This window comes from Ranitomeya imitator, chromosome 5, assembly GCF_032444005.1.
Source record: "Ranitomeya imitator isolate aRanImi1 chromosome 5, aRanImi1.pri, whole genome shotgun sequence".
In the NCBI taxonomy this organism is placed as follows: Eukaryota; Metazoa; Chordata; class Amphibia; order Anura; family Dendrobatidae; genus Ranitomeya; species Ranitomeya imitator.
Genome location: NC_091286.1, coordinates 120,240,666 through 120,259,903, shown reverse-complemented (window position 1 = coordinate 120,259,903; position 19,238 = coordinate 120,240,666). Strand labels below are relative to the sequence as shown.

The following is a 19,238-nucleotide window of genomic DNA, read 5'->3' as shown; positions in this document are numbered from 1 at the left end:
TTTCTGATAAGATGTTATATGGTTGCTCATTTTGTGTAGTATTGATTTATGTAATAAAAATTAAAATGATGGTTACTCTTTTAGCATTATTGTTAATATTTTGTTAATGTTTTCTGATGCAGTTTGCTAATGTTTTTCCATGGTAGTTTCATTTACTTTTTTTTTTAGCTTTTTTGGGGGTTATTTTTGAATGTTTTTCGTCAACAATTATGCAATGAATAAACCACTTGTGATTTGAAGGGAAAAGTCCAGGCATCTTCCTGACTTTTTTTCTAGCTTTCCATTGACTTTTATTGTAAGGTATAGAACATCTTCCTAGGGGAAAATGCCTGAAGCGTGTGTTAGGAGTCGAGTTTCCTCTGCTGCACAGGGGGAATCTCGATCCGTGTCTGCTGCGGTCTCCCATTCGGTATCGGCCGCAGTGGGCTTTGCTCAGCGGAGACGTCGCTCCCAGCGTCTCACTGGGGCTGATTCGGTGCATAGGGTCGCTACTGCCTTTTCTGGCTTTCCTATGGTACCCTGCACTGATCTGCGGCGAGCGAGCCTCTCTGGGACTAAGTCCTTGTTTACTCACACTGAGCATGCCCAGGGCAGGGTCTCCCATTGGAGGTCGAGGGCCACATGTTCGGTCACATGCTCAGGTGCTGCAGTACATTCCATTGGTCCTTCTGGAAGGTCCTGAAAGGGCAAAACATGCTCAGGTACTGCAGCACTTTCCATTGGTCCTTCTGGAAGGTCCTGAAAGGGCAAAAACTTCAGTAGCAGCTTCCTGTGCTGCAACTATATAAACTGCACATGACCGCACGGCCATGCGCTAGTATCGTCTTATGCTATATGCTTTGCGCCAATGTGGTCATGTGTTTGAATGTGTTCAGGGACCCGGCTGAAATAAGCCCCTAGAATGCTGGCACCTCTGGCGAGGAGATTGTGTTTAAGTGTGTTCAGGGACCCGGCTGAAATAAGCCCCTAGAATGCTGGCATCTCCGGCGAGGAGTTTTGTATGCATGCATGACCACTCACTGCTCACATCTGGGTAGTTGGCCTGTGCCTCTGTGAAAGTCTAACAGGGCACAGAGCTTTCCTCTCGCGGTTACTCTGTGAAGCTAACAGAGTTGGTATATACCGCCATATACAGCCGCCATTATTTAGCAGCAGGTGCTTTCCTGCACGGTGGATCCCGGGTTGCGAACGCACCAATTCCATTTAATAAATTATATATTTGGTGTGTTCCGCCAACCCTAACAGTATACTAGCGCCAGGATCTGGCTAAGTAATGGCGGATGAACAGCGATTGCAGGGGTACATCCAGCTGCTGGAGGGCCGGTTGGCGTCTCTTGAGCGTGCAACCTCGGCGGTGGATGTTACCGCAATAGCTGTTCAGGCTGCTAGCGTGGCTGCAGCAGCTTTACCCACTGCCACCTCTGTTCCGACCCTATCTCACCTTCCTTTGCCTGAGAGATACTCTGGGGACAGTAAGTCCTGTAGGGGTTTCGTGAGCCAATGTGGTATACACCTCGAGCTTCTGGCTGCACGTTTCCCTACTGAGCGGGCAAAGGTGGGATTCATAATCTCTCTCCTGTCGGACAGAGCGTTGGAGTGGGCTACGCCGCTGTGGGAGCGCAACGATCATGTGGTGCGGAGTGTTCCTAGGTTTCTGGACACTCTGAAACAGGTCTTTTTAGGACCTCAAGTCACCCATGATACAGCGCTCCAACTGCTGGCTTTGACTCAGGGTTCAACCATGGTCAGCCATTTTGCTGTTCACTTCCGGACATTAGCGTCTGAGTTGGAATGGCCAGATAAAACCCTCATTCCCGTATTTTGAAGGGGGCTGGCTGACCATGTGAAGGACGCTTTGGCCACTAGGGAGATTCCCGCCACACTGGAGGAGCTCATAGCCGTATCTACTCGTATTGAACTCCGTTTTAACGAGCGGAGGTTGGAGCGAGCCCAGTGTAGGCAGAGGTTTCGGCTGGCTCCCACCTTCGCCAAACCTTTGGAATCTCCAGTCCAGGCATCCGAGTCACATGAGGCCTTAGAGGTGACACGAGCGGGATCCAAGTCTCAGTCTGCCCGTGCACATAAGGTCCGTCATGTTTGCCAGCAGTCAGGACACCTTGCTTCCAAGGGTCCTCAGCGGTCGGGGAAACGTCAGCGTCTAGTGGCAGTTGGAGGAGGTACACTAGACACGGCGACGTTTGCCTCAAAGTTGTCCTTCAAGGGGACAATTACCATAGGCCCATCCACTCTTATGGTCGAGCTATGCGTGGATTCTGGGGCAGAGGGTAACTTTATGTCTTCCGCTTTTGCCCAGCGTCACGCAATACCCTTGGTGATGCTCGCCAAGCCGGTAACCGTTCGAGTGGTAAATGGGTCAACACTACCTTCACAGATTACCCACCAAACCATTCCTTTCACGCTATCTGTGTCTCCATCACATCAGGAGATAATCTCCCTATTAGTCATTCCTGAGGGAATTGATGAGGTCCTGTTGGGGATACAATGGCTTCGCTACCATTCTCCTCATATTGAGTGGTCCTCTGGGAGAATTTTGGGTTGGAGTAAATCTTGCGAGGGTAGATGTCTGAGGGAGTGCGTTCAGGTTGCTACTACACAGGTACCCGCAGATCTTTCCTCTCTCCCCAAGCACTATTGGCCCTATGCAGACGTGTTCTCCAAAAGAGCTGCGGAGACCCTTCCGCCTCACCGCCCCTATGACTGTCCTATTGACCTCTTGCCTGGTGCTGAGCTTCCCCGGGGTCGAGTCTATCCGTTATCTCTCCCGGAGACGGAGGCAATGTCCCAGTACATCCAGGAGAATCTGGCAAGAGGATTCATTAGGAAGTCAGTGTCACCGGCAGGGGCAGGGTTCTTCTTCGTACAGAAGAAGACTGGAGACTTACGTCCATGCATAGACTACAGGGGTCTTAACGCCATCACCGTTAAGAACAAGTACCCACTACCCCTGATATCTGAGCTGTTTGATAGGCTACGGGGAGCGAGGGTATTTACAAAGTTAGATCTGCGGGGTGCTTACAACCTGATTCGCATCCGTGAGGAGGATGAATGGAAGATGGCTTTTAACACCAGGGATGGGCACTATGAATATCTGGTGATGCCCTTCGGGCTCTGTAATGCCCCAGCCGTTTTCCAAGACTTTGTGAACGACATCTTCCGGGATATGCTCACCACCTCGGTCGTAGTCTATCTGGATGATATTCTCATCTTCTCTCCAGATATTGACTCCCATCGGAGAGATGTTCGCAAAGTCTTCGACCTCTTACGGGCAAACTCCCTCTACGCCAAGTTGGAGAAGTGTGTGTTTGAGCAGGAGTCCTTGCCTTTCCTTGGTTATATCATCTCTGCCCAGGGTTTGGCTATGGATCCTGCCAAGCTACAGGCTGTAATGGACTGGCAGGAACCCCATTCTCTTAAAGCGGTGCAGCGCTTTATGGGGTTCATTAATTACTATCGCCAGTTCATTCCACACTTCTCAACTTTGGTAGCTCCCTTGGTTGCCCTCACCAAGAAGGGAGCAAATCCCAAGTTGTGGTCAGAGGAGGTCTCCAAAGCCTTTCTCTCGATCAAGTCACACTTTGCTAGCGCTCCCATCCTACATCGCCCCGATGTTGATAAGCCATTTATCTTGGAGGTGGATGCCTCATCCGTTGGTGCTGGAGCAGTCCTTTTCCAAAAGGATGCTCAAGGTCGGAAGCATCCTTGCTTCTTCTTCTCCAAGACCTTCACACCAGCGGAGAGGAATTATTCCATCGGGGACAGGGAGTTGCTGGCCATGAAGTTGGCTTTTTCGGAGTGGAGACATCTCTTGGAGGGATTTCGCTTTCCCTTCCAAGTCTTCACTGACCACAAGAACTTGGTGTATCTGCAAACGGCCCAGCGGCTGAATTCTCGCCAGGCTAGATGGTCCCTGTTCTTCTCCCGGTTCCATTTTACTCTCCATTTCCTCTCCAGGGAGAAGAACGTTCATGCTGACGATCTCTCCCGCTCCGTGGTGTCATCGGAGGAGGAGGAGCCTCGGCTTATTGTCCCTTCTGAGAGCCTGAGAACTGTAGCTCCGGTTTCGCTAGAGTCTGTGCCCCCGGGCAAGACTTTCGTACCAGCTAACTTGCGACCGGAGGTTCTCTCTTGGGCTCACTCCTCCAGAGTGGGTGGGCATTTTGGGACCAAGAGGACATCTGAGCTTCTGGCGAGAACATACTGGTGGCCGCATATGGCCCGAGATGTCAAGGACTATATTCAGGCATGCGTTTCTTGCGCCCAGAATCGGTCTCCTCGGCAACGGCCTGCTGGGTTGCCTTACCCTCTACCGGTGGCAGACAGGCCCTGGGAGATGGTCGGGATGGACTTTGTGGTGGGTCTACCCAAGTCGCGTGGCTGCTCCATTATTTGGGTTGTCACCGACCATTTCTCCAAGATGGTGCATTTGGTGCCGCTTCCTCGGTTACCCTCAGCACGGGCCTTGGCGGTGTTGTTCATTAAACACGTTTTCTGTTTGCATGGTATGCCTGATAAGATTGTCAGCGATCGGGGTCCCCAGTTCGCATCTCGGTTTTGGAGAGAGCTCTGCCGTTTACTCAGCATAGAGTTAAACCTCTCCTCTGCATACCATCCCGAGACGAATGGGTTGGTGGAGAGAACCAACCAGACTCTGGTGACATATTTGCGACATTTCGTCTCTGCTAGGCAGGATGACTGGGCATCTTAGCTACCTTGGGCGGAATTTGCCCTGAACAACGCCGTAGCCGATTCCACTGGTCAAACTCCTTTTCTCCTTAATTACGGCCAGCATCCGCGTGTCCCTGTGCCCATGCCCGTGTCATCCACCGATTCTAGGGTGGCAGACTGGGCGGTGGAGGCACGTGACATCTGGGACCGCACACAGGATGCCATCCGGGCCTCCAAGGAGAGAATGAGGGTTTCGGCTGATACACACCGGCGCCCCGCTCCGGTCTTTGCTCCTGGCGACTTAGTGTGGCTCTCCGCCCGTAACATCAGGCTGCGAGATGAGTCCACTAAGTTTGCTCCTCGCTACATTGGCCCATTTAAGGTTCTGGAACAGGTCAACCCTGTGGTCTACCGTTTGGCTATTCCTCCACGCCTTGGTATCACCGATACTTTCCACGTTTCCCTCTTAAAGCCCGTTCATTTGTCCCGGTTTTCCGAGTCATCTGCTGGGACATCGGGTTCATCCACGGATGAGTTTGAGGTGAATGCTATTGTGGGGTGCAAGGTGGTACGTGGCAAGAAATTTTATCTGGTGGACTGGAAGGGTCACGGCCCAGAGGATAGAACCTGGGAGCCTGTGGAGCACATTCGGGCTCCGCTGCTTATCGCAGCTTTTGAGCGTAGTGAGGCTCAAGGAGGGGGGGGCCCTAGGAGGGGGGGGTAATGTTAGGAGTCGAGTTTCCTCTGCTGCACAGGGGGAATCTCGATCCGTGTCTGCTGCGGTCTCCCATTCGGTATCGGCCGCAGTGGGCTTTGCTCAGCGGAGACGTCGCTCCCAGCGTCTCGCTGGGGCTGATTCGGTGCATAGGGTCACTACTGCCTTTTCTGGCTTTCCTATGGTACCCTGCACTGATCTGCGGCGAGCGAGCCTCTCTGGGACTAAGTCCTTGTTTACTCACACTGAGCATGCCCAGGGCAGGGTCTCCCATTGGAGGTCGAGGGCCACATGTTCGGTCACATGCTCAGGTGCTGCAGTACATTCCATTGGTCCTTCTGGAAGGTCCTGAAAGGGCAAAACATGCTCAGGTACTGCAGCACTTTCCATTGGTCCTTCTGGAAGGTCCTGAAAGGGCAAAAACTTCAGTAGCAGCTTCCTGTGCTGCAACTATATAAACTGCGCATGACCGCACGGCCATGCGCTAGTATTGTCTTATGCTATATGCTTTGCGCCAATGTGGTCATGTGTTTGAATGTGTTCAGGGACCCGGCTGAAATAAGCCCCTAGAATGCTGGCATCTCCGGCGAGCAGTTTTGTATGCATGCATGACCACTCACTGCTCACATCTGGGTAGTTGGCCTGTGCCTCTGTGAAAGTCTAACAGGGCACAGAGCTTTCCTCTCGCGGTTACTCTGTGAAGCTAACAGAGTTGGTATATACCGCCATATAGAGCCGCCATTATTTAGCAGCAGGTGCTTTCCTGCACGGTGGATCCCGGGTTGCGAACGCACCAATTCCATTTAATAAATTATATATTTGGTGTGTTCCGCCAACCCTAACAGCGTGTACCTGATTGCTTCGCTAAATCACAGATTGACCATGACGCAAGTGTGACAGCTTCATATATTTGTATATACTGTGCGATATTGGAACAATTTAGGTGGACTGCCCTAGCAAGTAATCACCATAATGTAGAACACCTACCTGGAAAAACTAAAAAAGTTGATATTTATAGCTAAGGTGGAAGAAAACACCTAAGATTTACCATGTACGTACAAAGATGCCCATTAGGGCTAAAGTAAACAATATGACATCCAAAATATAGAAAATGTAATCTAATATGAAGAGTGAGCAAGCTAGACATATCCAGATAGCAGGTCAATAGTACAATGGGCACCATGTATAGAAAGTGCAGCTTAATTGCAAATGACAGGACAAGCTGCAGATAACACGATTTCTAGGAATGAATTAGGTGCCATTCCCATGATCTGTAAGTGTTTGATGTCGCAGATTTTCTGCAGCATTTCTGTAGCTGCTAGCTAAATTAAATGCGTATTTTACATGCTTTCCTATTGCGTCATTGATTTTATTTTTCTGTCTCTTTTTGGTATGGCATATTTTAAATGTAGCTGTTTGTTTTTGATACTTTGTGGTATTTGGCTTTGTCAACACTTTATTGATACATGAGTGGATGACATGTTTTTAGGGAGTTTCCACAGCAGAAATGCATTAAAAACACAAATAAGTTTTTAGCCTGAGGATTTTCCAAATCTAATTCAATTCTATGGAGAAATTCGGCACAAAAAACTCAAGAGTATCCAGAAGAAAAATTGACATGTTGCGGATTTGAATCATGCACCGCCGGCCAGTTTCCAAAGACTAAGCACTGTGGGCAGGAGATTTCTATAAATCCTATCCACTTTGCTGGAATTGTAAGATGTTGCGTTTTCTGTTCAACAAAAATACGCAGCATCAAAAACTCACCCAAAACTCATTGTGCTTAGTCTAGAAATACACACAGAGTTGTGGTTAATAACTAGATACATTCTTAAAATATTAATGCATTTCTTTTCAGACTGTGGAGCCAATTGCCATAAGCAATGTAAAGATCTCCTTGTGTTAGCATGCAGAAAACTTTCCAGGGCAGCATCTATCAGCAGCAGCCATGGTTCCCTTCCCAACAGCCCATCTATAGCTACAGGTAAGTCTACTGCTATATGGGACAGTGGCAACATTCTGAAAATTCCTTAACAAAAGGTTCACATCCCAGCATTGCACTTTTTCAGACAGCAGTATACCTTAAATTTCATGATCAGTAAGGCACATGAATATTTTGTAGAAAACAGTTCTAGGCTTCAGTTAAATTTTCTGGGAAAAGTAAAGAAAAACAGCAGAAAAATGCCTGCAATGCATCCTTTTTCTGCCAACGTAGTGGTTTAGGTGATATCCGTTAAAGCAAACAAGGCCTAATGCTGACATCTAGACTTACAGTAGATATGGTAAAATATGTGAAAGACAATATAAAAAGGAGCTCAGAATTACTTTTATATAAAATGGGGCGTTGGTCAGATCAACTCCCTTTCCTCCTTCTTTGCCCTTCACTCAATTTAACAGTGGATAATGTCTCTTGTTTCAGTTCTCAGGTTACTGATGGAGGTCGTCCCTGTTTCTTTTTTTTTTGAAGATATAAATATGTTCGCAGTGCTTCAGCCATAGGCTGCGATATCACCTCATAGAAATTCCACCCTTATGATTCCATCTCCAACTTGAACTTAATGACCATATGTACCCAGAGGCGTAGCTAGAGCTTTTGCCGCCCGGGGCTGATCCCGAGTTTGGCACCCCCCCCCCATCCCCCCCACCCCAGCTCAATACACACAAAGGTTACCAAAAATGGTTTTCCTGTTTTGTAGAACTTAAACTGGGCCTAATGGTGTCACCCCCACATGCCACACCTGTGACTTAATACCACCACACCATGACCAGGCCACATAGTGACCGAATAATACTACATACAAGGGACAAATACCACCGCACCATTTCCAGACCACATATTACCACCACATAGTGACTGAATACTACAATACTGATCAGTAATAAAAAAAAAAACACAATACTATCACCATAAGTGCCAGTATTCACAGGAGATCTGTACTTAGTATGCAGTGTCTGTGTAGAGGTAATACAGAGATCACTGGTGACATTATACACAGGACCTCTATATAGTATACAGTGTATAGTGTCAGTGTATAGGTAACACTGACTCACCAGTGACGTCTCTAGGTGAAGTCCTTCATCTTTCATCCAGCACAGACCGCCATCATTCCTTCCAGCCAGGACTCGTTTCTGCAGGAAATAACACAGTTATCTCGAGCTCCGCTTGCAGAACACATTACTTAATTTTTCACAACTTCTACATTACACCACATGAAGAAAAAAAGGTGATATAGTGTCACTCTGCACAGTAACAGGACCGCCCCCCCATTTAAAACAGTATACTCAAAAAATAAAATAAATACATCACTGCAGTAACAATATCCCTTAATTATCCCCTATGGTAATAATATTCCCCACCCTGGCCCCGTTTATCTCATTCCTGGCTCCAGCCATATGTTGTCGTATCCTGCCCTCATGAGTATCCATTCTACCCCATATGATCTCCCCATCCTGCCCCACCAGCCTCCATCGTATCCGTCCTGCCCCATGATCCAATCCTGCCCCGTGTCTCCAATCATGCCCCGTATCTACATTCTGCCCATGCCTCAAGTCCTGCCCCCAGTGTGTCCAGCATATTACCCCCATGTTGTCCAGCAATCTGCCCCAGTGTGTCCAGCATATTACCCCCATGTTGTCCAGCAATCTGCCCCAGTGTGTCCAGCATATTACCCCCAGTGTGTCCAGCAATCTGCCCCAGTATGTCCAGCATATTACCCCCAGTGTGTCCAGCAATCTGCCCTCAGTGTGTCTAGCAATCTGCCCCAGTGTCCAGCCTTTCCCCAGTGTGTCCAGCAGTCTGCCCCAGTGTGTCCAGCATATTACCCCCAGTGTCCAGCATTGCCCCAGTGTGTCCAGTATATTACCCCCAGTGTGTCCAGCAATCTGCCCCAGTGTCCAGCATTGCCCCAGTGTGTCCAGAAGTCTGCCCCAGGGTCTCCAGCATTGCCTCAATGTGTCCAGAAATCTGCCCCAGGGTCTCCAGTATTGCCCCAGTGTGTCCAGCAATCTGCCCCAGGGTCTCCAGTATTGCCCCAGTGTGTCCAGCAATCTGCCCCATGGTCTCCTGTATTGCCCCAGTGTGTCCAGCATTCTGCCCCATGGTCTCCAGTATTGCCCCAGTATGTCCAGAAGTCTGCCCCAGGGTCTCCAGCATTGCCTCAATGTGTCCTGAAATCTGCCCCATGGTCTCCAGTATTCAGTGTGTCCAGCATTCTGCCCCATAGTCTCCTGTACTGCCCCAGTGTGTCCAGCATTCTGCCCCATGGTCTCCAGTATTGCCCCAGTGTGTCCAGCAATCTGCCCCATGGTCTCCTGTATTGCCCCAGTGTGTCCAGCATTCTGCCCCATGGTCTCCAGTATTGCCCCGGTGTGTCCAGCAATCTGCCCCATGGTCTCCAGTATTGCCCCAGTATGTCCAGCATTCTGCCCCATGGTCTCCAGTATTGCCCCAGTGTGTCCAGCATTCTGCCCCATGGTCTCCAGTATTGCCCCAGTGTGTCCAGCATTCTGCCCCATGGTCTCCAGTATTGCCCCAGTGTGTCCAGCATTCTGCCCCATGGTCTCCAGTATTGCCCCAGTGTGTCCAGCAATCTGCCCCATAGTCTCCTGTATTGCCCCAGTGTGTCCAGCAATCTGCCCCATGGTCTCCTGTATTGCCCCAGTGTGTCCAGCAATCTGCCCCATGGTCTCCTGTATTGCCCCAGTGTGTCCAGCAATCTGCCCCATGGTCTCCTGTATTGCCCCAGTGTGTCCAGCAATCTGCCCCATGGTCTCCTGTATTGCCCCAGTGTGTCCAGCAATCTGCCCCATGGTCTCCAGTACTGCCCCAGTGTGTCCAGCAATCTGCCCCATGGTCTCCAGCATTGCCCCAGCCCCAGACAGTCAGACATAAAGAAAAAAAAAAAAAAAGTAAAATCCTCACCTCTCCCGTTCCCAGCGCAGGTCCGGTGCAGTCAGCGTCTCTCCGGCTCTGCGACGCTCAGGACAGAGAGGCAGAGCGGCGCGCACAGTAGTGACGTCATCGCGCCCTCTGCTCTGAGACGTCGCAGAGTCAGAGGACGCTGAAGCCGCAGGAACCAGGAGAGGTGAGTATTAGAGCGGGGGGCGGGGGCGGGACCCGGGGGTGGGGGGAGCTGGCCCTGGTCGTGGCGGCGGACGGCGCCGCCCGAAGATTTAAAGGGGCGTCTTTTTTTTTTTTTTTATCTTCTTCTCCTGCAGCGCCGGCTGCCCCCAGCATTGTGCCGCCCGGGGCGGACCGCCCCCCCCCGCACCCCCCTTCCTACGCCACTGTATGTACCTAAAGGCATTATAAATATCATAATGAGGATCTTCAACAGTTTTAGAAGTCAAAACCGAAGTGAAGTAACTATACAGTTGAAGGTTAAAGGGTTTTACTCATCAGAGACAACCACTTTTAAAATAAAGCCACCAAGCAGAACAGCTTGCCCTGAGACCTTCTCCGTGCACCTCTAGCAAACAGTTGAGGTGGAGGAACTGTCAGCCATGCGTCTTCTTTGCATCAGCTCCGTCTCTAGGTTGTCATTATGATACAATAATTTTCACTTAAATCTTCATGGTAACATTTGCTAAATGAGTGAATGCCATGGAACTGACCTCAATCATCTAACATCACAACTGTCTGCACATGAAAGAGATGTAATACTGTATATTGAAAGAGAATGTGTTCTAAAAAAATGTACCGTATGTACAGTATTAAGGTATTAATTAGAAAATATGTATATATTGTAGCGTGGCTAAAGGATGTCTAATCGATGGGAGATATGTCCCTTATAGATGGCTTGCTACTGTGATGTAACCATAGCTACCTATATGTGCTTCAGGACCTGTGGTGATGTCACAACCACATGTCTGGTCATGTGATGGGTTCTGGGTGTGGTTAGACATATAAAAGAAAGCCTAATGCTTAACACAGGTAGATATGTGTGGAGGTGAAACCCTCCTGAGTGTGTTACGGCTTCAGGACTGAGCCGGATGAACTGGACACTTATTTTTTCTTTGCCTGAACCAAAGGCTATTTGCTTTCTGTTGTTTTGTCATATGGTTTATGGAGTAATAAACCCAGTGAACTTTAAAGGAACCTGCCTCCTGAGTGTCAGCCGTCGCAGCTGAGTGAGTGGAACCCCTACAATTGGTGGTAGACATGCGAGCAGCGTTCCCAGCGGAGAAGTGAGTTTATTTTTGAATGTCCTGGGTCAAGGCTGTTGCAAGCCAGCAAGCATTGCCGGAGAAAATGGAGGACTTGCTGAAACACTTGGTCCAGCAGGAGCAAAGGCAGCAAGAGACCAACAGGCTGTTGATGCAGCAGATACAACAGAGCCAGCAGGAGCAACGGCAGCAGTTACAACAGAGCCAGCAGCAGATGCAGCTTCTGGCAACCGCCATCCAGGGCAAGGCGAGCGCCCCAACCCCAGGTTTGGCTGATGACACCCACGTCCGAAAGACGGTAAGACGCGCATTGCAGAAAATGACTCCCGGGGATGATGTTGAGGCCTTCCTGACGGTGTTTGAGAGGGTCGCTGAGAGGGAAAAACTTCCGCCAGAGCAGTGGGCAGAGGTACTTGCGCCATACCTGACAGGAGTACCCCAGAAGGCGTACTATGATTTGACCTTGCAGGATGCCAAAGAGTATCACAAATTGAAAGCCGAGATTCTCGCACGTTTGGGGGTGACACTGACTGTCAGGGCACAGCGAGTTCACTCCTGGGGCTATCACCGGGACAAACCACCTCGTTCCCAAATGTTTGATCTGTTGCACCTGGTCCAGAAATGGCTGCAGCCAGAGTCATCTACGCCTGCTCAAATGGTAGAACGGGTGATGATGGATCGGTTTGTCCATTCCCTCCCGAGGCCTATACAGACTTGGGTTGCCCAGGGTGATCCCCAGAATGCCGACGAGCTGATCGGACTGGTTGAGAGATACCAAGGGTTGGAAGGCTCCTTCAGGAGGCAGCCCATGCCATACTGGGGGTCCCAGAAGGAAGCTGAGCCCCAAAAAGGGGTGGCGCGTCCAAGGTCACCAAGGGCGGGGGAGGTGGTGCCCAAGGTCCCTACGCGTGATATTGTTTGTTGGAGGTGCCACAAGCCAGGACATATAGCTGCCCGATGTTCCCAGACCACTGAGCAGATGGACTGTAGCATGGGACGCCGTTGTTCATACTATGCGTATCCAGCCTGCAGTGTGAACTCTCCGCCCAACGAGGGACCTCAAGCGTGTCCCGTAAAGGTGAACGGTCGAGCAGTAACGGCACTGTTAGACTCGGGGAGCCTAGTGACCCTGGTGAGGGCCACTTTTCCTCTCCACCTGCTCCCGGGAAAGAAGGTCGGAGTGCGGTGCATACATGGTGATGCAAAGGACTACCCTGTGGCCAGTGTGAACATTGAAACGACATGTGGCACGGAGTCCCACATAGTCGGCGTCGTTCAGGACTTGTTGCACCCTATAATTATTGGCCGGGATTTCTGTTTGTTTTGGGATTTGTGGGGGAAAGGTTCTGAGCTCCCTAGCAAGAGTAGGGAACCAGTGAACCCTGGAAGGGTGGTGCCACACCCAGAGTCAGACAGGTTTCCTTTTTGTGTCCTGGCTGGAGATGAGGAGGAAGTGTCCCCTGCATCTGACATTCTGGAGTTAGAGGTATCCGGTGAAAATTTTGGGACTGCCCAACATAGGGACCCCACTCTGAGGGAAGCCTTTAATAATGTCACAGTTATTGACGGGGTGGTACAGGAGCCGGGGGCAGACACAAGATTTCCCCATTTTCTAATGAGCAGGGAGTTGTTGTACTGGGTCACGAAAATAAGGGAGGAGTTGGTAGAGCAGTTGGTAGTGCCGGGTCCATATAGACGGAAGGTGTTGGACATGGCCCATTCACACATCTTGGGTGGACACCTAGGGGTGGAAAAAACGCAGGAACGGGTTGTGTAGAGGTTCTATTGGCCTGGGTGCCACCGGGAAACAGTGAACTATTGCAGGTCCTGCCCTACATGTCAGCTAACTGCTCCCACTCCTCATTCCGAAACCCCCTTGTGTCACTGCCCATTATTGAGGTGCCATTCGAGAGAATTGCCATGGACTTGGTCGGTCCCTTAGTTAAATCAGCCCGGGGCCATCAGTATATATTAGTCATCCTGGACTATGCCACACGCTATCCTGAGGCAATTCCCTTGAGAAATTCTTCTTCAAAGAGTATAGCTCGCGAGTTGGTCCATGTCTTTTCCCGGACAGGTCTGCCGAAGGAGATCCTGACTGACCAGGGGACACCTTTCATGAGCAAGGTGATGAGGGAACTATGCAAAGCCCTGAAAATCTCCCAGTTGAGGACCTCGGTGTACCATCCCCAGTCAGATGGCCTTGTTGAGAGATTTAACAAGACACTGAAGAGCATGCTGAGAAAAGCTATAGAAAAAGACGGTAGAGACTGGGATTGTCTCTTACCCTATTTGATGTTTTCCATTCGTGAAGTTCCACAGGCCTCCACAGGTTTCTCACCGTTTGAGCTGCTGTATGGCCGACATCCACGAGGACTCCTGGATATAGCCAAGGAAACCTGGGAAGCCGAAGTCACGCCCCACAGAAGCGTCATTGAGCATGTGGCCCTGATGCAGCAGAGGATTGCAAAGGTGATGCCTATCGTGAAAGAACACCTTCTCCAAGCACAAGAAGCTCAGGCCAGGGTCTACAACCGGTCTGCAAGAGTGAGGCAATTCAATCCGGGAGACCGAGTTCTTGTGTTAGTTCCGACAGTGGAAAGCAAGTTCTTGGCCAAATGGCAAGGGCCATATGAGGTTGTCGAGAAACTTGGTGAAGTAAACTATAAAATTCACCAACCAGGAAGACGGAAACCATTCCAAGTATACCATGTCAACCTTATCAAGCCGTGGCAAGATAGAGAGCCGACAGTAACTCCATCGTTGTTAAGCAACCCAGAAGATGAGGTTGGAGCGGTTACTATAGCGGAGACGCTATCGGAGTCCCAGAAACAGGAATGCCGGGAGTTACTCCAGAAAAACAGGGACCTGTTTTCCGAGTTGCCTGGGTACACGAAGGTCATAGAGCATGAGGTCCTGACAGAGCCCCATGTGCGCGTGAACGTGAAGCCCTATAGAATTCCTGAGGCCCGTCGAGAAATAGTCTCCAAGGAAGTGGAGCGTATGTTGAAGCTTGGAGTCATTGAGGAATCCAAGAGCGGTTGGTAGAGCCCAATTGTCCTGGTCCCAAAACCTGATGGGGAGTGGAGATTTTGCAACGACTATAGGAAGTTGAATGAGGTCTCTAAGTTCGACGCATATCCCATGCCCCGCGTTGATGAGCTCATCGAAAGGCTTGGGCCCGCCAGGTACATAACCACCTTGGATTTGACGAAGGGGTATTGGCAGATCCCCATGGCACAGGAAGCCAAGGAGAAGACGGCGTTTTCTACACCAGATGGGTGCTTCCAGTATGTCCGGATGCCATTTGGCCTACAGGGAGCTCCGGCCACCTTCCAAAGGGCTATGGATAGAGTCCTTGCACCCCACAAGGCATACGCTGCTGCGTACCTAGATGATATCGTCATCTTTAGCCCGGACTGGGAGAGTCATCTGGAGAAAGTCCAAGCGGTGTTTGATGCTATAAGAGAGGCCGGATTTACAATAAACCTGAAGAAGTGTGCATTGGGTAAAGAAGAAGCTAAGTACCTTGGATACATAGTGGGTCATGGAGAAATAAAACCCCAAATCAGTAAAGTGGAGGCAATTCAAACATGGCCAAAACCAGTTTCCAAGAAGCAAGTTAAAGCCTTCCTGGGAATCGTGGGATATTACAGGAGGTTCATCCCAAACTTCGCCACAATGGCGGCGCCTCTAACTGACCTGCTAAAAGGGACAAAATCAGTAATGGTTAAGTGGTCCGAAGAAACAGATTCAGCCTTCCAAGAAATGAAAGAGGCTTTATGTAAGCAACCCGTTCTGATGGCCCCAAACTTCAAGAAAGAGTTTATTCTTCAAACAGATGCCTCAGATGTTGGGGTGGGAGCAGTCCTTTCCCAAGAACTACATGGAGAGGAGCATCCTGTTCTCTATCTGAGTAGGAAGCTGTCCTCGTCTGAAAAGAACTACTCAGTCGTTGAAAAGGAGTGCTTGGCCATAAAATGGGCAGTCGACAAATTACGGTACTATTTGCTGGGACGTAAATTTAGACTGATATCCGACCATGCCCCACTTAGGTGGATGAGGGAAACGAAGGGTAGAAATGCTAGGGTCACCCGTTGGTTCTTAGCCCTGCAGGACTTCTGTTTCCATGTGGAACATAGGGCCGGAAAGCTGCACGGTAATGCTGATGCCCTGTCAAGAATCCCTTGTCTAGTGGGAGAAAGTGCCAAGCCCCACGGCTTTAGGCAGAGGGGGGAGGTATGTAGCGTGGCTAAAGGATGTCTAATCGATGGGAGATATGTCCCTTATAGATGGCTTGCTACTGTGATGTAACCATAGCTACCTATATGTGTTTCAGGACCTGTGGTGATGTCACAACCACATGTCTGGTCATGTGATGGGTTCTGGGTGTGGTTAGACATATAAAAGAAAGCCTAATGCTTAACACAGGTAGATATGTGTGGAGGTGAAACCCTCCTGAGTGTGTTACGGCTTCAGGACTGAGCCGGATGAACTGGACACTTGTTTTTTCTTTGCCTGAACCAAAGGCTATTTGCTTTCTGTTGTTTTGTCATATGGTTTATGGAGTAATAAACCCAGTGAACTTTAAAGGAACCTGCCTCCTGAGTGTCAGCCGTCGCAGCTGAGTGAGTGGAACCCCTACAATATTTTTAAATGGTATGAAATATGAAAAATAATTTTTAACGTTTTGATACCTTCAACATTTAAGTACTAGGGCAGGGTTGTAAAACTCATTTTCACCAAGGCCACATCAGCATTATGGTTGCTTTCAAAGGGACGCTTGAAATTGTAGGGGCTCATTCAGACGTTTGTGAAAAACAGTCTGAGCAAGAACTGCAGTACACGGATTGGTCACTGGTCTTCTGACCTCAGCATGATAGTGTCATATATTTCTATAAAGCTGTCACGGTCGGGAGACCCACAGTCAGTGCATTGCGGTCCATCCTCAAGCCATGTTGCATGAATATCTTCAAGAGCGATAAGAATGTATAAATGTAACTACTCTTTACCAAATAGTTAAATAACCCGAGACACCATATCACACGCCATCCACATCTGTTGATCATGTTCTGAAAATATCAACAAACATCAAACAAACACCAAGTAGATTTCTTGGCAGAAATTTAAAAAATGCTTACCTGTTTTGTTTTCTGGCCAGATGTCTGACACCGTTTTCCCGTGGTCAGTGTGTATATGTCTGGTTTTAGGTCTTGTGCTGTTGCAATCCTTAAAACAGAATGGAAGTTGTCATCAGTGATGTGTGAACTGTGCTTAGTATTGTTTAGATTCATTACTGAAAACATCTGTACTCACTGATAGGTACTCCCAAACATGGACAGAATACGGGCGACATGAAGTTGGAGCTGTGCCATGAAGTCAGGGGGCAGTAGATGGTAAAAGTCCTAGATTTTAGCGTCCCTGTACTTTGTTCTCAGGCCATTATTGCTCAGAATATCTACTAACTCCATCTGAAGGTGATGCGGTGCACTGTGAACATCATCGTTATATGATATATATAATATCTGAAAAGTGCTGATCAAACTCATTAATTAACAGGATCACTTTGGTAATCAAGCAAATGCATGAAAAAGCACTGGGAACTGAGACTGAGATGCTCTGACAAACTGGAAAGTGGGCAAGGTTGTTCTGGTCCAAATGGGACTTCCATAGGTGAAGTCTACGCTGGAAATCTGTGATCATGTCGGATACCTGCGTGATTATTTGCTTGGTGTTTCTTGACAAATTCACATTTAAAAAAATCATATCTGAGAAAAAGATAAGTGGCACTCACCGTTTCCTAAAATAAGTCCTTTATTCCAATGATGGCCGTTTCGCATTTAACACAACGTATCTACAGGTTCAGGTCCCTTAAAAGTATTGTGCTAAACTCAAAATGGCTGTTGTCCTCTGACTCTCCCCGCATCCCCTGCACCCCGCTCTCATGTCTCAGACATTGGAATAAAGGACTTATTTTAGGAAACGGTAAGTCTTTTTCTCAGATATGATTTGCATATCATTCATTAGCTGAGCACCACCGTATTCCTAGTTTTTAGACCGTTGATGTTCACAGCAGGGTGAATAATTTATTCACTACAAAGTGGCATGGTGCCGAAGACCGCTTTGCTTGATTGACATTTTTAAAAGCCTAAATCGGATCGGGGCAGGCCTGCTCATTCACTTTTAACATTCACTGCTTCAAAAATTAACCCTCGGAAAAGCACTTTGAAGTTTGAACGATTTCTTCAGCACAATGAAGCTAGCTTTCACCTCACCGATGCCTCATTTTTGGCTTTAGCTTTTACGAACATATTCTGCTGCAATTGCATTCTGACTTTTAATTCGTGGACAATTTATTGTTTTACTTGAAGGCTAAATTTAGCATACTTAGTGTTAGGAGTGGAGTCTGCTCAGCAGGGACGTCGATCCTAGTGTCTCGCTCACTCTGACTCTGTGCGAAGAGTTGCTGCTGCTTCTCCAGTCTCTGCCATTAAAGTCAGTGCTGGTCAGCAGCGAGCGGACTTCTCTGGGACTAAGTCCTCGTCTGCATGTACTGAGCATGCCCAGGGTAAGATCTCCCGTTGGAGATCGAGGGTCATGTGCTCAGGCTCTGCAGCACATTCCATTGGTCCTCTTGGCAGGTCTTGGAAGGGCAAAAGTGCTGTAGCCACTTCCTGTGCTGCAACTATATAAACTGCGTATAACCGCACGGCCATGCGCTAGTATTGTCTCATTATGTTATATGTGTGTGTGTAGATGAATGTATGTCGATGGATGAAAGCTCCTAAATATCCCTCCCTAGAGTTGTTGTCTGCTCGCGGATGTTGGTAGCTATCTAGCGCCCGACTAATCATCTGCACGATACACACATTACAGCGTCCTCTTGCTGTGTCCGCCTGTACGGCGCCGTGCGCTTGCCTTGCGCTTTCCATACCCAAGCCAGTGTGGTTGGTGGCGTCCGTCATTGCGGCATTGCTCGCACTCCTGTGCATTTATATATTTATACTTAGTTTCCTTACACACCCAGTTGTGGTGTAGTGCCAGCGAGGGTCTAATCGGACTTCAATCCCAGTAGGGGGTTAAGTACGCTGACTACTCGCTCGCGCTTTAGGTGCGGTACCGCGATCCTGTGACGCAACAGGATTGCTCCCTTCACACTTGGTGAGGTTGAACCCACGTGTATATACTTTAGTGTACCGCCATATAGTCTGTATTTACTAGCAGCAGGTCTTCACCTGCACGGTGGACCCCGGACTGCGAACGCATCTATATCACCTTTCTTGGTGTGTTCCGCCAGTCCTAACACTTAGTTCCGTGTTTGGTGTCAAATTGTCGACATATATTTATACTCCTTTACCACTGACACAGCTTCATAATACAAAAAACATACAGGTTTTTCTCCTTGAAGCACAAACATCTATTCTCTTTCCCATTCTTCATTAAATTGCCTTCCTTCTGCATCAATTTTTCGCTTGTTGGACATACTGGGAATATTTGTATATTTGGGTAAAACTGTCAGAGCTGTCCCTGGGTAGTAGGGCTAAGGGAGCTGTGCCAGACCTCAGAGTCCAAGATGGACTGCTCCCCATGCTAAGTACTAGCTGTGTCTGCTCTAATTCAAAGATTAAACGATATAAATGTGCTGGCTGACTGCATTCACTGTTTTTGCCAG

The 19,238-nt window shown here is 48.8% G+C and overlaps 1 protein-coding gene across 1 annotated transcript in view; it reads left to right on the top strand.

Moving 5' to 3' along the window:
* The window catches only part of RASGRP3 (RAS guanyl releasing protein 3), a 168,886-nt gene that overhangs the window by 137,847 nt on the left and 11,801 nt on the right, over nt 1-19,238 (top strand). The window contains exon 15 of the mRNA XM_069769109.1: nt 7,260-7,385. Coding sequence (XP_069625210.1) covers nt 7,260-7,385 — 126 coding nt within the window. The remainder of the gene's footprint in view (nt 1-7,259; nt 7,386-19,238) is intronic.